We start from the raw sequence: 20,917 nt of genomic DNA on the forward strand, positions 1-20,917 counted from the left end.
ACTCAGCTGTTTTCAACATAATAATAATAATAATAAATTGTTTTGAAGCAGCAAATCAGCATATTATTCTGATTTCTGAAGGATCATGTTACACTGAAGACTGGAGTAATGATGCTGAAAATTCAGCTTTGATGACAGGAATAAATTACATTTGAAAAAATATTCAAATAGAAAATATTTATTTTTAATAGTAAAAGTATCTCATGTTTTTGCTATATAAAATACATGCAACTAAATGCAGGCTTGGTAAGCTGCTCAAAAACTTTTAGTTAGTGTATAAATAGGTAGTGTATAAATTATATGCAGTAAAATATTGCAATTTCATACTTTTTTTCTCAGAATTTCCAGTTTATATATAATAATAATAATATTTTTTTCCCCTGAGAATTCCAAGTGTATATCTCACAACTCAGCCTTTTCTTGGTCTAAATTTTGTTTATCTCATAATTCATGCAAGTTTACATCTCATAATTATGACTTTTCTTTTCAGAATTACAAGTTTATATCCAAATTCAGACTTGCAACTTTCTCAGTAGTTTTTTTCTTAAGATTTTTTTTTTTTTTTTTTTTTTACAAAAAGTCTGAATTGTTACAATCTCACAATTGTGAGAAAAAAAACACTCCATGGTAGCAACAAGCTTTCATACAATTCACAGCTGAAATGCATGAAAAAAAAAAAAAAAAATCACAACAATAAATCTTGAAAATATTGTTTATTTACAATTTACAAACTGAAGACAAATGTTAGCATTTGTTTCATTGCTTCCTTCAACACGCACACACAATGGCACAGCAACTAGAGGCTCACACAGTATAGACGCGTGATGAGCTTTAACTTAGACTTGAATCGTCAAAGCCATTTATTATTAGTATTGGTCATAAATTATTACTCAGAAAGTTATCAGTGGCATTTCATTTGATTCTGTAATCATGCAAACCTCTTAACACTCGTAAGACTTTGCATTGCCACTGCAGTATATGAATACTGTAACGGAGACAAACACATTCAGTTTCATCAGACACGTTCCTGGATCTGGATCAGATTTTGATACTTACTCAAACTTAGAAAAAAAATAAACTCCAAAAGCTCAAAACAATCTACATGTGTTGGTTTTCAGTTAAGGCACGTGACACAAAAGTGGTCTAAGATCCCACTTCATTTGAACAAAATCGTGTGCAGAACAAAATTATTCTGCGTTAATATTCATCCAGTACATCCTAAAGTGAATCTGAATGATGTGCCAAAAAAATGTTCAAAAGAGTCACATAACATTCAGCGGATCCAACATCTTAGATGAGATTTTTGCACATCCATGAGGCATTAGTTTAAGTCATTTAGAATAAAATAATATTCTAGGTAAATAAATAAAAAATACAAAGGATTTGTAATGCCAACAAAGTATTACTGTTAACACTACAATAAAATTGTGCATGCTAACATTAGTTAATACTATCGTTACCAATAAACAATAGCATTTAATAATCTCAGGAGTAACGATAATATACATTAACAGTATTTAATGCATTTTGAATGAATAAGGAAGATTAGTGTATTTATAAATTAACATTTATTCATTTATATGCACCATTAAGAATTTATAAATTAAGAAATTTTTAGTTTGTGATGTTAATGTATAGAACCTTATTGTAGTGTGTTGCAGGTTTAAAGGAATAGTTCACACATAAATAAAAATTTGCTGAATATTTACTCACCCTCAGGCCATCTTACATGTAGATGAGTTTGTTTCTTCATCAGATTTCAAGAAATGTAGCATTCCACTACTGTCTCTCCAATGTGAATGGGTGCTGTCAGAATGAGAGTCTAAACAGCTGATAAAAACAACAATAATCCACACCACTCCAGTCCATCAATTAACATCTTGAGAAGACAAAAGCTGTGTGGTTGTAAGAAACAAATCCATCATTAAGACGTTTTTAACTAAAATACAAGCCCATAAATCAATAATGACGCTTCCTCCAGTGAAAAAGCCATCAGGTCTGAATCAGGAGCGAAATCTGCACAAATCAAGCACCATTTGAAAGCCAAAATGTGGGTTCATTTTGATGTAAGAGACAACAGGAGATGGACTTTTTCACTGGATTATGGACTCATTCTAGCCTGAAGCAATGATTTGAAGTTAAAAATGTCTTAATGATGGATTTGATTCTTACAAACACGCAGCTTTTGGTTTTTCAAGATGTTAACTGATGGACTGGAGTGGTGTGGATTACTTGTGGATTATTGTGACGTTTTTGTCAGCTTTTTGGATTCTCATTCTGACGGCGCCCATTCACTGCAGAGGGTCCACTGGTGAGAAAGTGATGGAATGACACATTTCTCTAAATCTGATGAAGAAATAAACTCATGTACATCTTGGATGGCTCTAGCACATTTTCATCAAATTTACATTCAAAAAAACAAACAAAAAAAAAACAAAAGAAAAGAAAGAAATGAACAAACGGAGAAATCTTATGCTAACTAGCATACAAATATCACCCAAACTTTGAGTAAGTAACAAAATTCTGATATACAAATACTGTTTACTTACTTCAGTCCCACTGGGACTCTGTATTCACAGATTCAAGTGTCTTTATCCAAATTGTAACTGATGATTATTCAGACGCAAAATAAATCAAACATTTCTATGCTAATTTCAAATCAACTCCGAGGCAGCAGTCACACAATGAATTACGCAAACGTTTCTGTAGGCTGAAGCGCGTGATACCTGTGTGTCACATGCGGCCTGTACATGGATTGCTCGTTTTGCGCTCGCTGATGTCAGACGAGGTTAAAGCCCTGGTTGTGTTCGATGGCGTGCAGCAGTTTCTCTTTGAGGGTCTCCTTACTAGTATACTTAGGCAGATCCAGCAGGTTGAAGCATGTGTGCGCTACGGGGAAATACTGCTCTCCGCCACCGGTGGGCTGGATCACTAAAGCCAAGCTCTTCATGCCCAGAATGGGTATTCGGTCGCTGCCCGTGAGGAACACTAGTGTAAATGACAGGAAGACGGCATTAAAATACATTCACATTCTGAGCAGCATAACCTTTCTAAGTTATTTAAACACCATACTTTGCCAAGGTGATTAAGACAAGTGTTTTGTACTACAAGTTTCCTGCAAATGTTATGTTTAAATATGCAAATGAGGCACTATCTTTTTAAATATTCACTAATTTGCATACACTTCTAGAAAAGCTAATTTTGAGAAAACAAAGATATGCATTGTAATCAAAATCTACAGGCACAAATAAAGTGCAATAATAAAATAAAAAATAAACCTCTCTTAAAAAAAAAAAGTCAGAATATAGATACAAATAAAACCATTAAAAAAAAGCTTATTTTGAGAAAATGGCCAATAAAGATATGTACTGTAATTGAAATTAAAGATGCACACAGATAAGCATTAAAGGATTTTAAATGCACGACGTGGAGGCAAAGAACCACCCGTTGCATGTCTCCATTCAAACACAGCGCTGTTTTGTTTATGAATGACTGTAAGTCAATGATTCAATTTACCATTCATAAAGACAGTCACTTGCTTTTCTGAATTAATCAGCCATTCGAAAAAATCAAATGAATTAATGATTCAGTAATTAAATCAGTGGCTTGCCGCCACCTACTGGCAGTTTTTGTTTCAAGTATCTTTTCAGTTATTTAAATCATTTAGTATGTCTTTATTCAAAATTTTATATTTGAAACATTAATCTCAACATGAATTTCTGAATTTGATTGCACTCATGCCCCCTCTGAGCCTCATTAAACATATGAAAATACACCTACAAGCCACTTTTGTGTTCTTCTGTGCCACCTCTGTAGTACAAATTAATTTAGTTAATACTGATTTCACTTGATTGGTAAATTATTCTTATTCAAAAGATGACATACTTTCAATAAAGTTAGAAAAATGCCATTACAAAGGTATAAACAAAATTCCCCTGTAAACCACTTTAAGGAGTCAAATATCACCTCGTAATGGGAAGGCTAATTTTTGATAAGATTTTTTGATTATTAATTAAAAGGTGCTCGTGAAATTTGTCTAAATGCTTACATTTTTTAAAAAGAAGAGTAAGCTTAGAGCTCTAAAATCCAGGCAAATTATACACAGTATGAACAAACTGTTCTGTAAAAACCTTCAGAACACAGATGTGAATAAAATTCACAGCCTATAAACATGTAGGATGTATTGCAAATATGTGACTGTGGACCCCAAAACCGGTCTTAAGGGTCAATTTTGTGAAACTGAGATTTATACATAATCATTATACATTATACATTATAAATAAGCTTTCCACTGATGTATGGTTTATTAGGATAGGACAATATTTGGCCGAGATACAACTATTGGAAAATCTGGAATCTGAGGGTGCAAAAAAAAAAAAAAAAAAAAAAAAAAAAAAAACTAAATACTGAGAAAATCGCTTTTAAAGTTGTCCAAATGAGGTTCTTAGCAATGCATATTACTAATCAAAAATTCAGTTTTGATATATTTACTGTAGGAAATGTACTAAATATCTTCATGGAACATGATCTTTATTTAATATCCTAATGATTTTTGGCATAAAAAAAAAAAAAAAAAAAAATCAATAATTTTGACCCATACAATGTATTGTTGGCTATTGCTACAAATAAACCTGTGCTATGTAAGAATGGTTTTGTGGTCCTGGGTCACATATATAAAGTGCAATAAAATAAACATTTAAATGTGCATGTGTGATGCTTTTTCTCCACTAGTCTAAAAGAAGAAGTGCATGAAACAATGGTTTCTGAAACAAGTGACAAATGTATAAATCTAAAATCTAAATCAAAAGATGATTTACTTACACAGGAACTGTTTCTTCTTCTCCAAAGGCAGCTCGTGAAACACTTCCCAGAATATTTTGATGGTGGGGTGTTCGGCCCAGTACTCGCCCTTATACTCTGTGCTCTGAGAATCAATACAGTCATGCAAAACATTTACACTGTCAACAAACTACAGCAGCAAAACATTTCCAAACACATACTATCAGATTAGCTGGTGCAATTCACCCAAAGTTAATTTTACCTTCTCTAATTCCTTCCAGTCATAATTGGTGTTTCCTATAATCATAGCCTGCAATTCACTGGGCTGGAAAAGCTCTAGAACTTTCCCTCCACACACTTTGTGAAATCCTGCATAGAAAGCGCTAAACTGAGGAGCCACAGAGGTGTTGAAAATATAATCGACGTAGGCGTTGACAAACTCCTGCCTGGATAGGTAGAACAGGTGACAAAAACCATTTAGAAAGGCAAAAATATGAATCAAATCACAAATACTGGGCTCAGCTTGAATTCATATGTAATTTGAAGTCATGCTGAGTGAATGTAAATATTACAGTACATATATTACCTGTTGGACTTGTTGACACTGATGTCTGTCCCATTGGGAACCAGCTCTAATACCTCTGTGGTGCCAAAAATTTCCTCTGTTATCTGTCATCATAAAATAAAAATGGCCATGTATGCATGGATTTTTTTTTAATAAATCACGTTTAAAGACAGACATTATGTATATAACAGCTTGTTCTTACTGTGAAATTCAGGCAGAAGGTTTCTTCCAAATCATCCTCTGTATAATCCAGCAACTGCTGAAGACTCCTGAAGATCCACAGACAGAGAAAACCATAGATGAGGATCAAATTTTACAGTTTTAGGTCACTTCCATGTGTGTTTTCATGGTGGATCAAATATCTCAAACAGTCAAGGCACATTTGATTCCTCATCACATTAACCTCTTTCTGCTCTGGAAACACAATTAAACACAACACAAAACCAAAGTCTCATCAATCGACTGAAACAACCCACCTTGCTACATCAGGCATGAGTTCCTTCAGGTCCTCTAGAGTAGGAGTTTTCTTTAGGAGTTTCTTGTACAGCGCTAGAGGGAAGTTCAGCTCCACTATAGTGAGGTTATAGATGGCCAATCCACAAACCACACCGATCAGATGGAACAAGTCAATGTCTTCAAATGTCTGCAGTAAAGCATATCCATCATGTGTGAGACTGACATTTCTTCATCTTACACTAGTTTGTTTATATATTTCTTATGTGTGGTCTTGTGAGCATGATTCTTCTAATTATGATTTTGATCTTGTTTTTACAAAGTACTGTCATGTCTTTTCTAATTACTCGCATATAAAGCATTTGTACTTTTATAAATGTAAGGGGACTTTTAATGTTTTCTTAAATTCTTTAAAGTCTATATCTATATGGATATATTTCTTCTTAAAACATCAAGTATATAGTATGTATTTGCTAAATGATGTTTGTTTCAATCACTTCAATATATGTACTGTTTGCCAAAAAACAAAAGGGTTTGTTTAACTGCCATGTGGTTAAAAGATTAATTCCATTTTTAATGTTTTATAATGTTTTTTGATTACCAGAAATGTTAAAATACACAACACAGAATTTCTGGAAAAAAATATAGTATTGTAAATAATATAAATGTAGTAATTAATTAATAAAAAACAAATCAAATGATTAATCAAATGATTAGACTTCTTTTAGATTTTTCTTTTTCTTTTTATTTAAACATTAAAATGGAATCCCAAAAAATGTAAATAAAAAACAAACAAACAAAAAAAAAAAAAAATAAAATAAATAAATATATATATTGTTGTAAATTGTTGTTAAATTTTGTACATTTAATGATTAAATGATAAACTGAACATGCTTTTTTTGATTACTATTTTATTTAATCATAAAACCAGAAAGAACAGAAAAAAGAAATCCGGAAAAATCAGAACAGAAAAAAAAAAAAATAATAATAATTTAGAAAAAAAAAAAAAAGATTTCGTAGGGCCCTAAAAGTCTTTAGAATTTTTTTTTTTTGAAGGACACTATGTGTGGGCATTTATGTGTGTTTTTTTTTTTACCTTATGAGCAAACCAGATGAGTCTGGACTCCTCGTAGTATCTGAACATCCCATATTTAGGGTCTAAGAGTTCTTTCATTATGAGTAGGAAGAACTCTTTTCTCACACCGCCAGCATCCACGGCCTCCTCTCCCACAAAGATCACCTGCAGAACAATAAAATTAAAAACCGCAGAAGCAGCACTGACGACGTACAGATTGAGACTAACTCGTTTACCTTGAGCGGCTTCTTGTAATCGACGTTTTTGGACTTCCTCAGCACCTCCATTGAGTCTCCGACCACGTTTTCTCGACGTACGATGAGGATGAGGCAGGGGTTTACTGACTCCACTCCTCCACCGGACAGGAACAGAGAGTGTAAGTTCTGTCTCTGAGCCTGATCCACCGCCATCTGATCACAAACAGCACCGTGAACTCACTATGGTAAAACAAGATTCCAAATCAGGTGAGGCAGATCACTCTCACCTGCATTTGGATCACAGCATCAGTTTGAAGCAGCGCCGTCTTCGCCTGAGCGTCAAAAACGAATGGATATTTGCACAGGGTCACCTGAGAGTCCATGACCTGTACAAAACAAATGACGAGAAAGGGAGAACGTGACTATGTTATTGTATGTCTGTCCACAGCATTTTGACTATTGCACACAAACATGGAAACTGCAGCCTGTTGATCATGTAACTAAAATGCAGTTAACCAAACAAAAGCAAAAACACTAAAGTACTGAGTTGTGTTTATAGAATAAATAAAAGCTTAGCAACCAAATATTACATTGTGAATATGAAAACATTTGAATTTGTGCTAACAGAAATACAAGAGCCCAAGTTTATTTGTATAGTGCACTTCACACATGCTAGTAATTCAATTTTGAATGGCACTCATAATGAATACAATTACATTTTTATTAGTATTTTACATCACTTCTGAATGTAAGGATAAAACACGACTTATACACAGGTGCAACCTAACTATGTTTTTTCTCAACAATGCAACAATACAAAGCTTGTGACTTATTGTCTTTAAAATATCATAATTAACAGATTTAGGGATGCAGGAATGTGTCATTTTTAAAGCACTATGCGTATCAAACAGAACAACCAAAATAATAGTTAGTTTCAAACACGTCCCCATTCAGTTTGGTGCTTTTAGTAGCAAAGGAGAAAACAAACTTCACATTTTTGTTACTGTATATGATCATAAAATTCAGATGTGTATAGTGATTACCTTTGAACAATGCAGAAAACTCACCACAGAGAACATCTGCTGCTGAAACCAGGTGACATAATCATTTCTGATGTCAATGAGCTCATCCAGCTCATGAATATAAAACTTATCATACTGGATGATCTGGCCAGCACGCTCATTAACCTGCAAAATGATAATCAGAATGATGTTAGCAAATAATTAGAAATAAAAATAACTTTTTATTCTGCATTTTACCTCTTCTCTAGCATGCTTCCTAATTTAGTTGCCTAATGAAGCTGCAATTGTGCATTATGACTATTGTTGGCTTTCTGACAAATGGCTTTGGATAAAAATAACTGCTAAATGCATAAATGTAAAAAAAACAAAAAAAAACATAAACAGGATGTGTCCCAATTTACATATTAATATGACAAACTAAAAGTATGCACATTTCTGGTGAATGTAAAGTACATCAGCAGAGTATACACTATAAATGATGCCATACTCTTTTAAATGTATTATCATTTGGGACACACTAATTCTAATTTTAGTATTTAGGACAGATGTAATGCAAATTGGGGCACAGCCAGTGTCTATGTTCACTAATTGTGGTGCTCACCGAATGGAGGATCTCGAGAAATTTGAGTGAGGTGTGCAGGAAGCAGGTGAAGATCCTCTGCTCAGAGGGAGGAATTCCCAGTTTCTGCATCCGCAGTAGATACACCACCACCTCCTTGTACAGCTCCACCAGCCTCTGGAAGACCGCTGGCTCAAACTTTGACCACCAGTTTCCTGAAGAAAAAAAAAAAAAAAAAAAAAATAGCAATGGTTACTTCAAAATGTCCACAAAAAAGACTGCCAAGAACAGGTGCAGGCCACATATATTAGCCATGAACTAGCCTGAAAGTTTAAAGTAGATGTACAACCCTGAAGTCTGTGGCTGTCAAGATATTCTGGTTTTCCTTGCATGAGAATTTGGGGGGGAGCAAATGTGCTTAACTGGCATGAAAATGTCTCAGTGCAAAAAATCTGAATGTAGTAAATTAAAAGTAAATTAATCAAAGTAAATTATTTTATTGTAGATATAATTTCTATGACCCAGCCACATTTCCATAATGAGATTAACCAAAAAATGAAATGAATAAAGTTCTGTAGAAACATTATTCCTTATATGTGACCCTGGACCACAAAACCAGTCTTAAGTAGCACGGGTATATTTGTAGCAATAGCCAACAATACACTGTATGGGTCAAAATCATCAGTTTTTCTTTTATGCCAAAAATCATTAGGATATTATGTAAATATCATGTTCCATGAAAATATTTAGTAAATGTCCTGCCATAAATATATCAAAACTTAATTTCTGATTAGTAATAGGCATTGATAAGGATTTTCTCAATATTTCAATTTTTTGCTCCCTCAGATTCCAGATTTTCAAATAGTTGTACCTCAGCCAAATATTGTCCTATCATAAATTATACATCAATGGAAAGCTGATATATAAATGTGGTTTTGTGGTCCAGGGTCACAAATAAGAAATTATTCTTAAGCCATAATTTTATTACAAGCATAGTAAAATGTGAAATACCTCAAAGATACCTACCAATATGCAGAAGTTAACCATTGCCAATTGTACACTAATAGTACACTACGCATATGGTAAATGTGGCCATTTCGTACATGTATGCAGTTGCGTACTTGTTTTTTCACTTCAAAAAAACAAAACCGGCCTAGAATGTAAAGATCCAACTGGTCTGGACATTTTCCTAGGCAAAAGAAGAAGTCTTTTAAAGAAGTCTGAGAAGTATATTTGTGTTTCCATTAATGAAGGACAGTCATAAAATGCATAAAAATGCTTCACTTTATATAGAGCCTTTCTGTACACAGCCCATGTATGATACAGGACAAGTAAATATGAACGTTTGTCTTTGATGTTTCAGATTTGACGGGTTGTCTATTTCAAAACATGTTTTTTCTGAGTCAAGTCAGCTTCAAGAATCAGTATACTGATTCACAGTATACACACTAGGACACTGATGAATGAACAGAAGTGCTCATGTATAATCCTAAATTGCGACTCAACTCTAATTTACTGGCTTTGATGTTCATAAATTGTACACAGCCCATGTATGATACAGGATAAGTTAGGTAAAATACCAAATATCAAGATTTGTCTTCCTGTTCTTTTTATATAAACTGTGCAGTAAAAATATATTTGTTGTTACAAAAATACTTGCTAAGTGCTATTTTTGGCCAGCCTAAATATTGTTCAGTGTTGAGATGAAGCCCAACAAACAGAACTCCTCTCATAGAAGACGGGACATACCGAGCACTTTGATGGGGGTGTCCTTCAGGGTCACGACAGCCTTCGCAAAAGGAATAGTGAGAGTTGTGTAGTTGTTGGGATTGCTGAGGAGTGGACACTCTGGCAGTGTGAGGTACAGTCTCAGAGCCTCGATGTCTGGAGGAGAACTGCTCAATCTGGGAAGGAGATTCTTCTCCATACTAGCAGCTACCTGGATTAGGGTTAACCGTGCATTGGTTACAACAGAAGTGTTAGGCAATTAAAAGAGTAATAAACCCAAAAATGGAAGTTCTCCAAATATCTACTCTCAGACCATCCAGGATGTTGATAAGCTTGTTTTCCTCATGGGAACAGGTTTGGAAAATGGAAAATTCCATCACTTGATCACCAATGGATCCTCTGCAATGAATGGGTGCCATCAGAATGAGAGTCCAAACAGCTGATAAATACATCACAATAATCCACACCACTCCAGTCCATCAATTAACATCTTGTGAAGCCAAAAGCTACGCATTCGTAAGAAACAAATCCATCAAGATGTTTTTAACTTCAAACCACTGCTTCCGGCTAAAATACCATAGTCCATAATCCACAATAACGCATTCTCCGGTGAAAAAGTCATCCGGTCTGTATCAGGAGAGAAATTGGCACAGATCAAGCACTGTTTACAAGCCAAAACAGTCCAAAACAGCTCTAAACAAATATATGTGGCTGGATTTTGATGTGAGAGACAGCAGTAGAACTCTTTCCACTGGAGGAAGTGTTATTATGGATTATGGATCATATATTAACCAGAAGCAATGGTTTAAAGTTGATGGTTTTGTCTTCTGAAGATGTTAACTGATGGACTGGAGTGGTGTGGATAACTTGTGGATCATTGTGATGTTTTTATCAGCTTTTGGACACTCATTCTGACGGCACCCATTCACTGCAGAGGATCCATTGGTAAGCAAGTGATGCAATGCTACATTTTTCCAAATCTGATGAAGAAACAAACTCATCTACATCTTGGACAGGCTTTTTTTTTTTTTTTTTTTTTTTTTTTTGGGGGGAAATGAAACTTGAAAAACGAAACCCGATATATAAAAAATAAGTGACTCACAATTTGTGAGATTTGTGGGTAATCGGGCTGGATGAGTCTGTGGAAGAGCAGGCGAGCTGTGTTAATGTCTACACCTGAGCACTTACTGTTAGTGCTGTAGTGATCTGGATTACTGCAAAACAAAACACTCTCATTAGAAACACGTGCATCAGCTATTTATAAGGTTTTCACACGGTAATATAATGTATTGAATGCATATTGACTTAGTTACCTTCCAGACAGAAAGCTTCCGTTAAGACAACTCGCTGAAGAGAACACAAGATCAATCTCACTACAAGAGACATCAAACACACATCATCAGAATGATGGACTGCTTTATGAAGTTCTTTGATTTGAATTCAGGTTACACTTTATTAGGTCAGACTTTCATCTACACGCCTTAATGTAATAATGAATGTAAAAAGCAGTACTTGGTGATCTCTGGTGATAATCTCCCATGGCCATGACTGAGCCATTTCTGGATGAGGTCATCATTGAGTGTGTATATCTGTCCATCAGGTCTAGTTATCCTCAGATCAACTGGAGGGCTGTCATCCTACAGCAATACAGCTGAGTCATTTAAACAGATACACCAGAGAACGGCTAATCGGGAACTGTACAAACTAGCACATACAGCACATTTTTTGGATACAGTGATAAGTCATGTACCTGTGGATTGTCCTTTTACCATAAAATACCATAAAATAAATACAAAATGGACAGTTCTTCCCGTTTCATTCTGGTACCCTCTCAGAAATATTACTGTAAATTTAAGCATCTCATTGGATATTGTCAAGCAGTTGTTCAGTATTGGTCGTTGGTTTACTGCAAATATTATTTTAAAGCAAAATGAAGTTAAAGCTAACCCTATGTGACCCTGAACTACAATGGGTATATTTGTAGCAATAGCCAACAATACATTGTATGGGTCAAAATTATAAATCTTTCTTTTATACCAAAAATCATTAGGATATTAAATAAAGATCATGTTTCATGAAGATATTTTGTAAATTCCCTACTGTAAATATATCAAAACTTAATTTTTGATTAGTAACATACATTGTTAAGAACTTAATTTGGACAACTTTGATTGGTGATTTTCTCAATATTTAGATTTTTTTGCACCCTCCCTGGTCTTACTGTACTAATAAAACAATTCCACTAATAAAAATATTTTTCATAATGTATCATCTAAATGTAATAATTTGCTCCAATTTTCTGTTGCAACAAATGCTGTGTGGGCGGGGAATTAATATCAACAAGAGTGCATCTCTATTTATAGCAATTTTCATCTAAACAAATCATGATAAATAAAGCCTTGTCCATACATTTTTAGTCATTGTGTAAAAATCATATACAATAATTATAATATTACAAATATAATAATAATAATTAATATATAGACTACTCTGGCTTGGCCTCTAGCTTGACCTTTGACCTCTGCTCCTCATACCTGAGGTAAAGCATAGTGAGCAAAGCTCTGGTCTCCTCCAGCGTAGATCCTCTTCACACAGTAACTCTGCTCCGCCTCTGAAATAGACAACTCCGTCAAATCTGAAACATCAAAACATGTTTTTTCATGGGCGATTCTCAAATCAGCTCCATGAATCAGTATATTAATTCATAGTATACACACAGGGACACTGATAAGTGAACAGAAGTGCTCATGTATAATTCTAAAGTGCAACTCAACTCTGTGTGATCTAGATCTCTGTGTTACATTTGAAGAGTTATTTGATTTACTGACTTTAACATTAATAAATTGTATGATATGGATGGTGTAAAGCCTTCCACATAATGATCAATGTCAATACATTGCATGCATTTGAGAAATACGGAGAAGGACAGCTGTCAGAGAAGACTTCATGCACAACTCACCTACTTCCATTGGCACAGGATCAGTATGGGCTCGCCAGCAGCCCTTCACAGGGGCGGGACTCATCCTATTGCAGGTCGAGCGGGTTCCTAGCTGTCCGTTACCACCGAGACCAAACGAGTCAATCTTTCCTGATGAAGGGACGAACGCCAAAGTGTGCTGCCTTACATGCAGGTGAAAATGAAAGCAATTCATGTTCTTCACTAATAGAATTGCAAGACTCTTGGAAGTAGTCTCAAGCTTGCATATAGAGAACTAAGACACAGACACTGAGTTAAACGAGAACTGATACTTACCTACCACAAGCTATCTGTGCAACCACACTCCCCATGAGTTCAAATACCTTCCTGGGGTTCACCTCATGGTTTGTGGTGTTGTGTCCCAGCTGACCGTAGCCACCCGCTCCAAATGTAAACACACCTCCCTCCTACAAAAACAAAATGACTAATTACAGTCACATAACGCTGGACCTGTATATACTATATAGCAAATTTTAATTGCCTGATTATTTAAAATTTGTCACAACATGTAACTATATCATCACCAAGCTCTTTATTTAAAGTTGTATATGCACGTATGTCCAACTTTATTCGCATACATACAGTATAATCACGTAATGCGTTATTTTATCGCATTTTTATTTAATTGCAAAATGTAACTATATTATTGCCCAGCTCTTTATATAAAGTTGGGTATATAGGTACTTTATTTAACTTTTCCACCAACTTTATTCATATACATACAGTATACTCAAGTAACCGATATTTTTTTATTGCAAATTTTATCACTTTTTTCAATGTTATTCAAAAATAACAAAAAAAAAATACAACTGACTAACACAATAATACAATTAAAAGATGATAACAAAAAAACATGATTTTTGAACATTTAAAAAACAAATTGAAAAATCTGGTTTTGCTAATAAACTCTTCATATATATTCCTTAAGCAAGTTGATTCTGATCTTGAAATAACAGAATTGAAATATATATATTTTTAAAATATATTCTGTCCTTCATTTATTTATGTTTTTAAAATATATTTTCAAAAATATACAAAAATTGCCAAAAACACTTTTATACAATACGTTTATCTAAATATAATTAGAAGTATATTTTAGCAAATGTATTTTCGGTCAGTATTTCTATATTTTGCTATGATGTATTTCATGAAAGCTTCTCTGTTTACAACATATATTTTGCATATATTTAAAAAAAATGCTGTATGAATCTGTACCAAAAAACAAAAACAAAATGTAGACAAATATGATGATCATAGTCTGTGATCTACCTGCATGGCATAGCTGCTGTGTTTCTGTTCTCATCTCAGATATATTATCAACAAATGCACATTTATTAGGCAAATTCTGATCTTTTTTTTCCTGGCACATTTTACTAATTACAAACTACATCAATCTTAAGTTTGTACATAATAATTTATAAGTGATATATAATTGCTAAAAAGAACTGGAAGTGAAAAATGCTTTATATTCAGACTTGCATAATTATTAAGCAGGTTTTTTTTTTTTTCTTTCACAGGTACACTTGGCCAAATTTCACACTTGCCAGATTTAACTCACACAATACAATAATATAGAATAAGCTAAATTAAGGCATGACCACTGGACAAGAAATACTCATTGGGGCAACAGGGTCAAAAAAAAATTAGGTTGAGAAGAAAAGTTATTAACTGCAAAAGACTTTGAGAATTAAGGTGAAGAATTAAGAATTAGCCTAATAATTTTGCGTGCACTGTACTATATAGCACACATCAACTTCTTGTAATGTTGCAAAATGTGAACTATATTATCATCCACGTTTAACCTTCTAAATGACACTATATGGCATGAAGATATTTAGATATTAAAAACATTAACATTATTTTTGAGTACTGTGAAAAGTGCTATACAAATAAACATGTCTTTATCAAAGTCATGGTCATTCCTTTTTCTAGACGTACAGTATTAATAAATTACACTGTTGCTTATTAAGCCTTTACAATAAGCAACCATACCTTCGTAAGTGCAGCCGTGTGGTCCTCTCCACAGCTTATGTAAACAACCCGTTGGGACCTGAGAGTCTTCAGCAAGGCAGGGAAATAGCGATCTGAGGAACACCATTCATGCCACCATAAAAATCATTATAGCAGAAAAAACTCAACTAATGTCTAAGGTGTTTGTTTTACCATCATTGTCGCTGAGGCCCAGCTGGCCAAACTTGTTTCGTCCCCAGCCGAAAACAGCCCCAGACAGCGTGAGCCCAAAGCTGTGAGCGCCCCCTGCAGATATCTGGGCAAATGGGACGCCCTGCAGAGACTGAATGACTTTTGGGGAGGAGACGCTGGCTCCCTGCTTCCCGAGCCCCAGCTGTCCGTATTTATTCTGGCCCCAGGAGAATATCTGACCTCCTTAAATGAGAATTTGGGAATAATATTGCATAATTAGGGTAAAGAGGGCACATTAATCAGGTTTAGAAATGTTTAGTGTTGAAGTCAGAGTCATACCTGTGGCTAAAGCAAGGGAATGCCAGTATCCACAGGCCACCTGAGTAATGTGAACCTCTGACAAACTCTTGACAGTTCTGAGACGAAAACAGAAACACATTGGTTTCAGCCATGCAGGTACATCACAGACTATGATCATAATATTTATCTACATGTTTTTTTTTTTTTTTTGCTACCAACCCATACACCATTTTTTTAAATACATATAAAATACATGTTGTAAACAGTGAAGCTCAATGAAATACATTACAGCAAAATATACAAATAACATCCAAAAATACATTTGCTAAAATATGCTTCAAAATATGTTTAAATAAATATATTATATACCAATATGTTTTGGCCATTTTTGGATTTATATTTAAATAATATAAATATATGAAGGACAGAATTTAAATATATATATATATATATTTTTTTTTTTTTTTAATTCGAGATACATTCACATGTCACATTTGAAGAAAAACTTTATTTGCTGTGTATAACACATGTTAAAAAAATACAATATCACAAAATAAGAAAAAATTAAACACTATTGAATTAATGTTCTATCATTTATTAAATCAATCAATGTTTTTTGAACACCAATGAATGTTCAAAAAAACAAAACAAAACAGTATTACAGCATATATATATATATGTATATATATATTTTTTTTTAATTCGAGATACATTCACATATGTCACATTTGAAGAAAAACTTTATTTGCTGTGTATAACACATGTTAAAAAAATACAATATCACAAAATAAGAAAAAATTAAACACTATTGAATTAATGTTCTATCATTTATTAAATCAATTAATGTTTTTTGAACACCAATGAATGTTCAAAAAAACAAAACAAAACAGTATTACAGCATATATAGTGTAGTATAAATAAGTACAAATAAATTATAAATCTAGTTTTGATCTCAAGTAGGCTATTCCATCCATTTTATAGCCTGTAATAGAAAATTCTAGACTGATGTAGAAAATATATTTAGTTTAACATTCATATACCACAGCATATATCAAAATGTTTAAGGGGCACTACAAACTACATTTCCAAACATACAGTAGCCTACATTTAGATTAAAAGCAGGTCCAATAGCCTAATAGACTATATTTATAAACATGTAATTGTGTTTAATTTTCTTATAAACTGCAATATTGTTTTGTTTTTTTTACTTTAAGTATGTTCCTTGCACATTCAATAACACATTTTAGCAAACATTTTTAGTATATTTTGAAAAATATTTAACAGATATTTAACACTTCTAGGGGTTAAAAATGTGTTTTTTTTTACCTGGGTACACGGATACAATCTTCTATGTTTGAAAGGCCGAGCTGCCCGTCTGAGCCCAGACCCCATGCAAACACTTGTCCCTTATCATTCAGAGCCAGAGTATGAGCTTCACCACAAGACACAGCCACAATGTTCTGAGCATCAAGAGACACAACCTGTTCTAGAGAGGGGATATAAACATACAATATAGTTCGAGTAAATTATACAGATGCACTACATGAAATACTGGCTATTATATTGCAGCATATGGAAGTATGCACATCTACTACAGCAACATTCATTTGTATACTACAACATTCTTGAAAGTTTATTTTAATGTACAGTATTTGTTGCCGTATTTGATCATTTGAGACACAAATAAAGAACCCATCCATTTTAAACTATCTTGATGATTATACGGTCTGTGCTTGACACTTCTAGGTCACTGAGTTAGAGGTCATATGACGTCTAAGGAACTGTCAGTTGTTAGAACAGCCAATGTCACGCTGACCAACCCGTATGAGTTCCTGTGGAATGATAATATGTTACCAAATCCATCAGATTGATTTCAGAGGATGTTGTGAAAGTACAGGCTGTTTCATTGCTACAACCTAAAATAACCCAGGGTTTCCAAATGGAAAGTTTGTGAGATTATGATGCACTTTTAGGCACTTTGTATTTTTTTACTCGGCAAGGATGCATTAAATTAATCAAAAGTGACAGTAAAGACATCTATAATGTCAAAAATTATTTCTTTTTCAAAGCAATGTTGTTCTTTTGAACTCTATTCATCAAAAAACATAAAAAAATGTATCACGGTTTCCACAAAAATATAAAGAAGCACAACTGTTTTCATCATTGATGATAAACAGAATTGTTTCTTGAGCAGTAAATCAGAATATTAGAATGATTTCTGATGGATCATGTGATACTGAAGACAGGAGTAATGATGCTAAAAATTCAGCTTTGATCACAGCAAATCAATTACATTTTATTATATTTATTTACATAGAAAACAGTTACATTAAATTGTAGTCGTATCTCACAATATTACACTTCCTTTTTAAAAAAAAAAAAAAAAAAAAAAAAAATACAGCCTTTGAGATAAAAATGAGACAAATTAAAACAATTAAACGCTTCACTCGGATCTTAAAAACAAAACTTATTCAATAAATATGCCATTCATATTATATTATTCTCAGGGGACAATTTTAGGTCAACATGAAATGCTGTCCAAAAGGGCGAGGCAAGATTTAATCCAGCAGGATCATAAAAAGTAGGTGTACTAGGGAGGTACCACCTTAATATTACCTTGTTAAACGTTCTAACAAAAATAAGAAGGACTGATGACATCAGCCACAGTGAATCATGTAGTTCAATAATTTTATTAATATGCAGCAATTACATTAATAATGCCAAAATGTTTCAATGTTAGCACAGTGTCTTTGCGGCCCTACCTGGTTTCTTGCGTGCTTTGTCATGCCCCAGCTGTCCCAGGTCATTGCAGCCACAGGTGTACACCGTCCCGTCCTCTAACAGAAAGACGGTATGACGTCTGCCGCATCCTACACCCCGCACGCGCTTGCCCTCGAAGAACTCACATTTCCTTGGCTCTAGCACTATCTCCTCATCAATCCCACCTAAACCCAGCTGCCCGTACGAGGCATTTCCCCAGCACAACATGATGACGGGCCTGTATGGCCGCTCTCTTCTGCAGGTGAAGACCTACAGGTTTGACTGCTTCACACACACCTGCAAGATGAAAGCAAATTCTTCAATGCAGTAGTAAGTATTATTATTATTATTATTACTGATTTTCACTTCTTAACAAACAAAAACAAATACCAGAACCACCACAAACTAAAGTAAAGAGAAAATGTTTAAAAAAAAAAAAAAAAAAAAAAAAAAAAAGATAAAATAACTAAAAATAAATTTACAATAATAATTTACCATTTATAAATAATAATAATAATAATAATAATAATAATGAATAATAACAACAATTTCAGAATGCATACAGGGTGGGGAAAATAGACAAAAAGGGATTTAATGATGAAAATAAAAATAGAAAATAGAAAAAAAATAGAAATAAAATAGAAATAAAAAATAAGAAAAAAGTCAAAATTGTGAAATAAAAATTGGCAATTACGTTATTTATTATTTATTCTGCGTCAACAAAAAAAGCCAAAATTCTGAGTTTCTATCTCACAATTCTGAGAAGAAAAATCAAACTGTAAGATAAACGGTCACAGTGACATGAACGTAAAGTACTAAAATGTACCCGAGTATGTTCTATATTAGAAATCTGAGTCCCAAATACTGTATATACTACACTATTCTATAACCATATACTCTAAACCACATACTCTAGAAGTAATTCAACTCACAAACCTGTCATGTACCATTACCTGATTAATGTCTGCTAGTCACTAAGTTACAAAGCCTATACTAGTATAGTTATCACAGTTGTCAATGGGTGCCAAGGTTTAAATAGGTGAAAATGAAAGCCTGCAAGTTAGTCCCGCCCTGAAAAGAAATTTCTCTAGAAATCTCTCTAGAAAGTTCAGTTTGTCAGAGGTGTGTGCATAAACATTTATTGCATAAGACAGCTTACAGTCAAACGCTATAATTGGATGCAATGAAAACGGTACAGCTGCTTTAAGTGCTTAAAGATACATGTAACTTTTTTTTGTTTACCAAATAACAACAAACGTGTCGCATTTTAAACTTCAAACCACGTGATTCACGTGAGATTTAAATGTCCTGATCACTATGACGTGTGTTTAAATAGAATGTTTAAAAATGACGGTTAAAACGGTTGGTATTTAAACGCAGTTCTGATGGAATGTCGGCTAATTTTTATTAACGCAAAACTGTGTATTTGTTTTCAATGACAGCCTTTCAAAATAAAACAAACCACACCTCACTATTGACGTGCACGAATGTGTGCCTTTAATAAGACCACAAACAAACACTCCATCAGTCCCAAATATATGTCACTAGTTCACTTGAACACCGCTAAATTTCTGCACCCACACCCATTGACAGCGTTCTGACAGCATGCGAGTGTTCATAAATCCTGCCTGCTTTTTCTTACCTGTTGATATGGAATATAAATCTCCTGTGGACGCGTCCAAGACACGTTCAGTGTTTATGTTCACATGAACGTTAATGCAGATATGTTTTGTAATGTCATGACAGCCTGAAAGAGCGCCAGCAGCAGGACACGCGCTTAAATACACACAGCGGAATGAACGCGAAGCTACGGTAATATTCTAGAGCCTTTCCTGACACCGGATGTGACGACACACATGCGGAGCTCCTGCGGTGGGGTTAGAAAGAAACACACACTAATAATAATAATAATAATAATAATAATAACAATGATAATAATAATAATAATAATAAATTACCGTTGGCATTATCTTGTCTCAGTATGTTCTATATCTAGGCCGTTGTTGTGAACATTTATTTTGGAGTTAAAAAAAATATAAATTGCTTTAAAAACGTTAAAAATTTGTTTTATAAAATTTGATGCATCAGATTTGATCTACTCGGCTAAAATGCTAGAGAAGATTCTCAGCCAAAGCTAGGCGAGTTTTCAAAATAAAAGTCTAGACAGCAACAATTTGAGGGCAAGAAAACGGATTGCATTTGTTGTTAGATACCGATTAATTCGATTTTTAATTCGTTTTTGATTCCTCTTTTTGTTGTTTGGGGCTTGGTTTATGCATTTTGTAACATTTCTGAGTTGCAGTGACGATTGAATGAATGACTTGGAATCATTTGCCATAAATGCGTAATTTTCTCTGGCA

At 33.8% G+C, this 20,917-nt stretch overlaps 1 protein-coding gene across 4 annotated transcripts; it reads right to left on the reverse strand.

Moving 5' to 3' along the window:
- Positions 1–698: 698 nt before the first annotated feature.
- Positions 699–20,383, reverse strand: herc4 (HECT and RLD domain containing E3 ubiquitin protein ligase 4). 4 transcript variants are annotated; one of them, XM_051126289.1, is made up of 24 exons: positions 20,200–20,383; positions 18,560–18,854; positions 17,124–17,283; positions 15,837–15,913; positions 15,519–15,740; positions 15,348–15,439; positions 13,632–13,762; positions 13,338–13,498; positions 12,913–12,989; positions 11,891–12,015; positions 11,692–11,751; positions 11,481–11,592; positions 10,400–10,589; positions 8,693–8,865; positions 8,137–8,256; positions 7,357–7,455; positions 7,109–7,282; positions 6,894–7,037; positions 5,821–5,987; positions 5,547–5,613; positions 5,366–5,448; positions 5,042–5,225; positions 4,822–4,924; positions 699–2,988 (listed from the first exon to the last, which is right to left on the reverse strand). In XM_051126289.1, the coding sequence occupies exons 2-24, from the start codon at positions 18,783–18,785 to the stop codon at positions 2,780–2,782; spliced, it is 3,156 nt and encodes a 1,051-aa protein (XP_050982246.1). In that variant the 5' UTR covers positions 18,786–18,854; positions 20,200–20,383; the 3' UTR covers positions 699–2,779. The 4 variants fall into 4 exon arrangements, with proteins under 4 accessions (XP_050982246.1, XP_050982245.1, XP_050982244.1 ...); XM_051126288.1 differs by having other exon boundaries at positions 8,113–8,256; XM_051126287.1 differs by having other exon boundaries at positions 12,913–13,013.
- Positions 20,384–20,917: the final 534 nt, after the last annotated feature.

Source organism: Labeo rohita, chromosome 13 (assembly GCF_022985175.1).
Source record: "Labeo rohita strain BAU-BD-2019 chromosome 13, IGBB_LRoh.1.0, whole genome shotgun sequence".
Classification (NCBI taxonomy): Eukaryota; Metazoa; Chordata; class Actinopteri; order Cypriniformes; family Cyprinidae; genus Labeo; species Labeo rohita.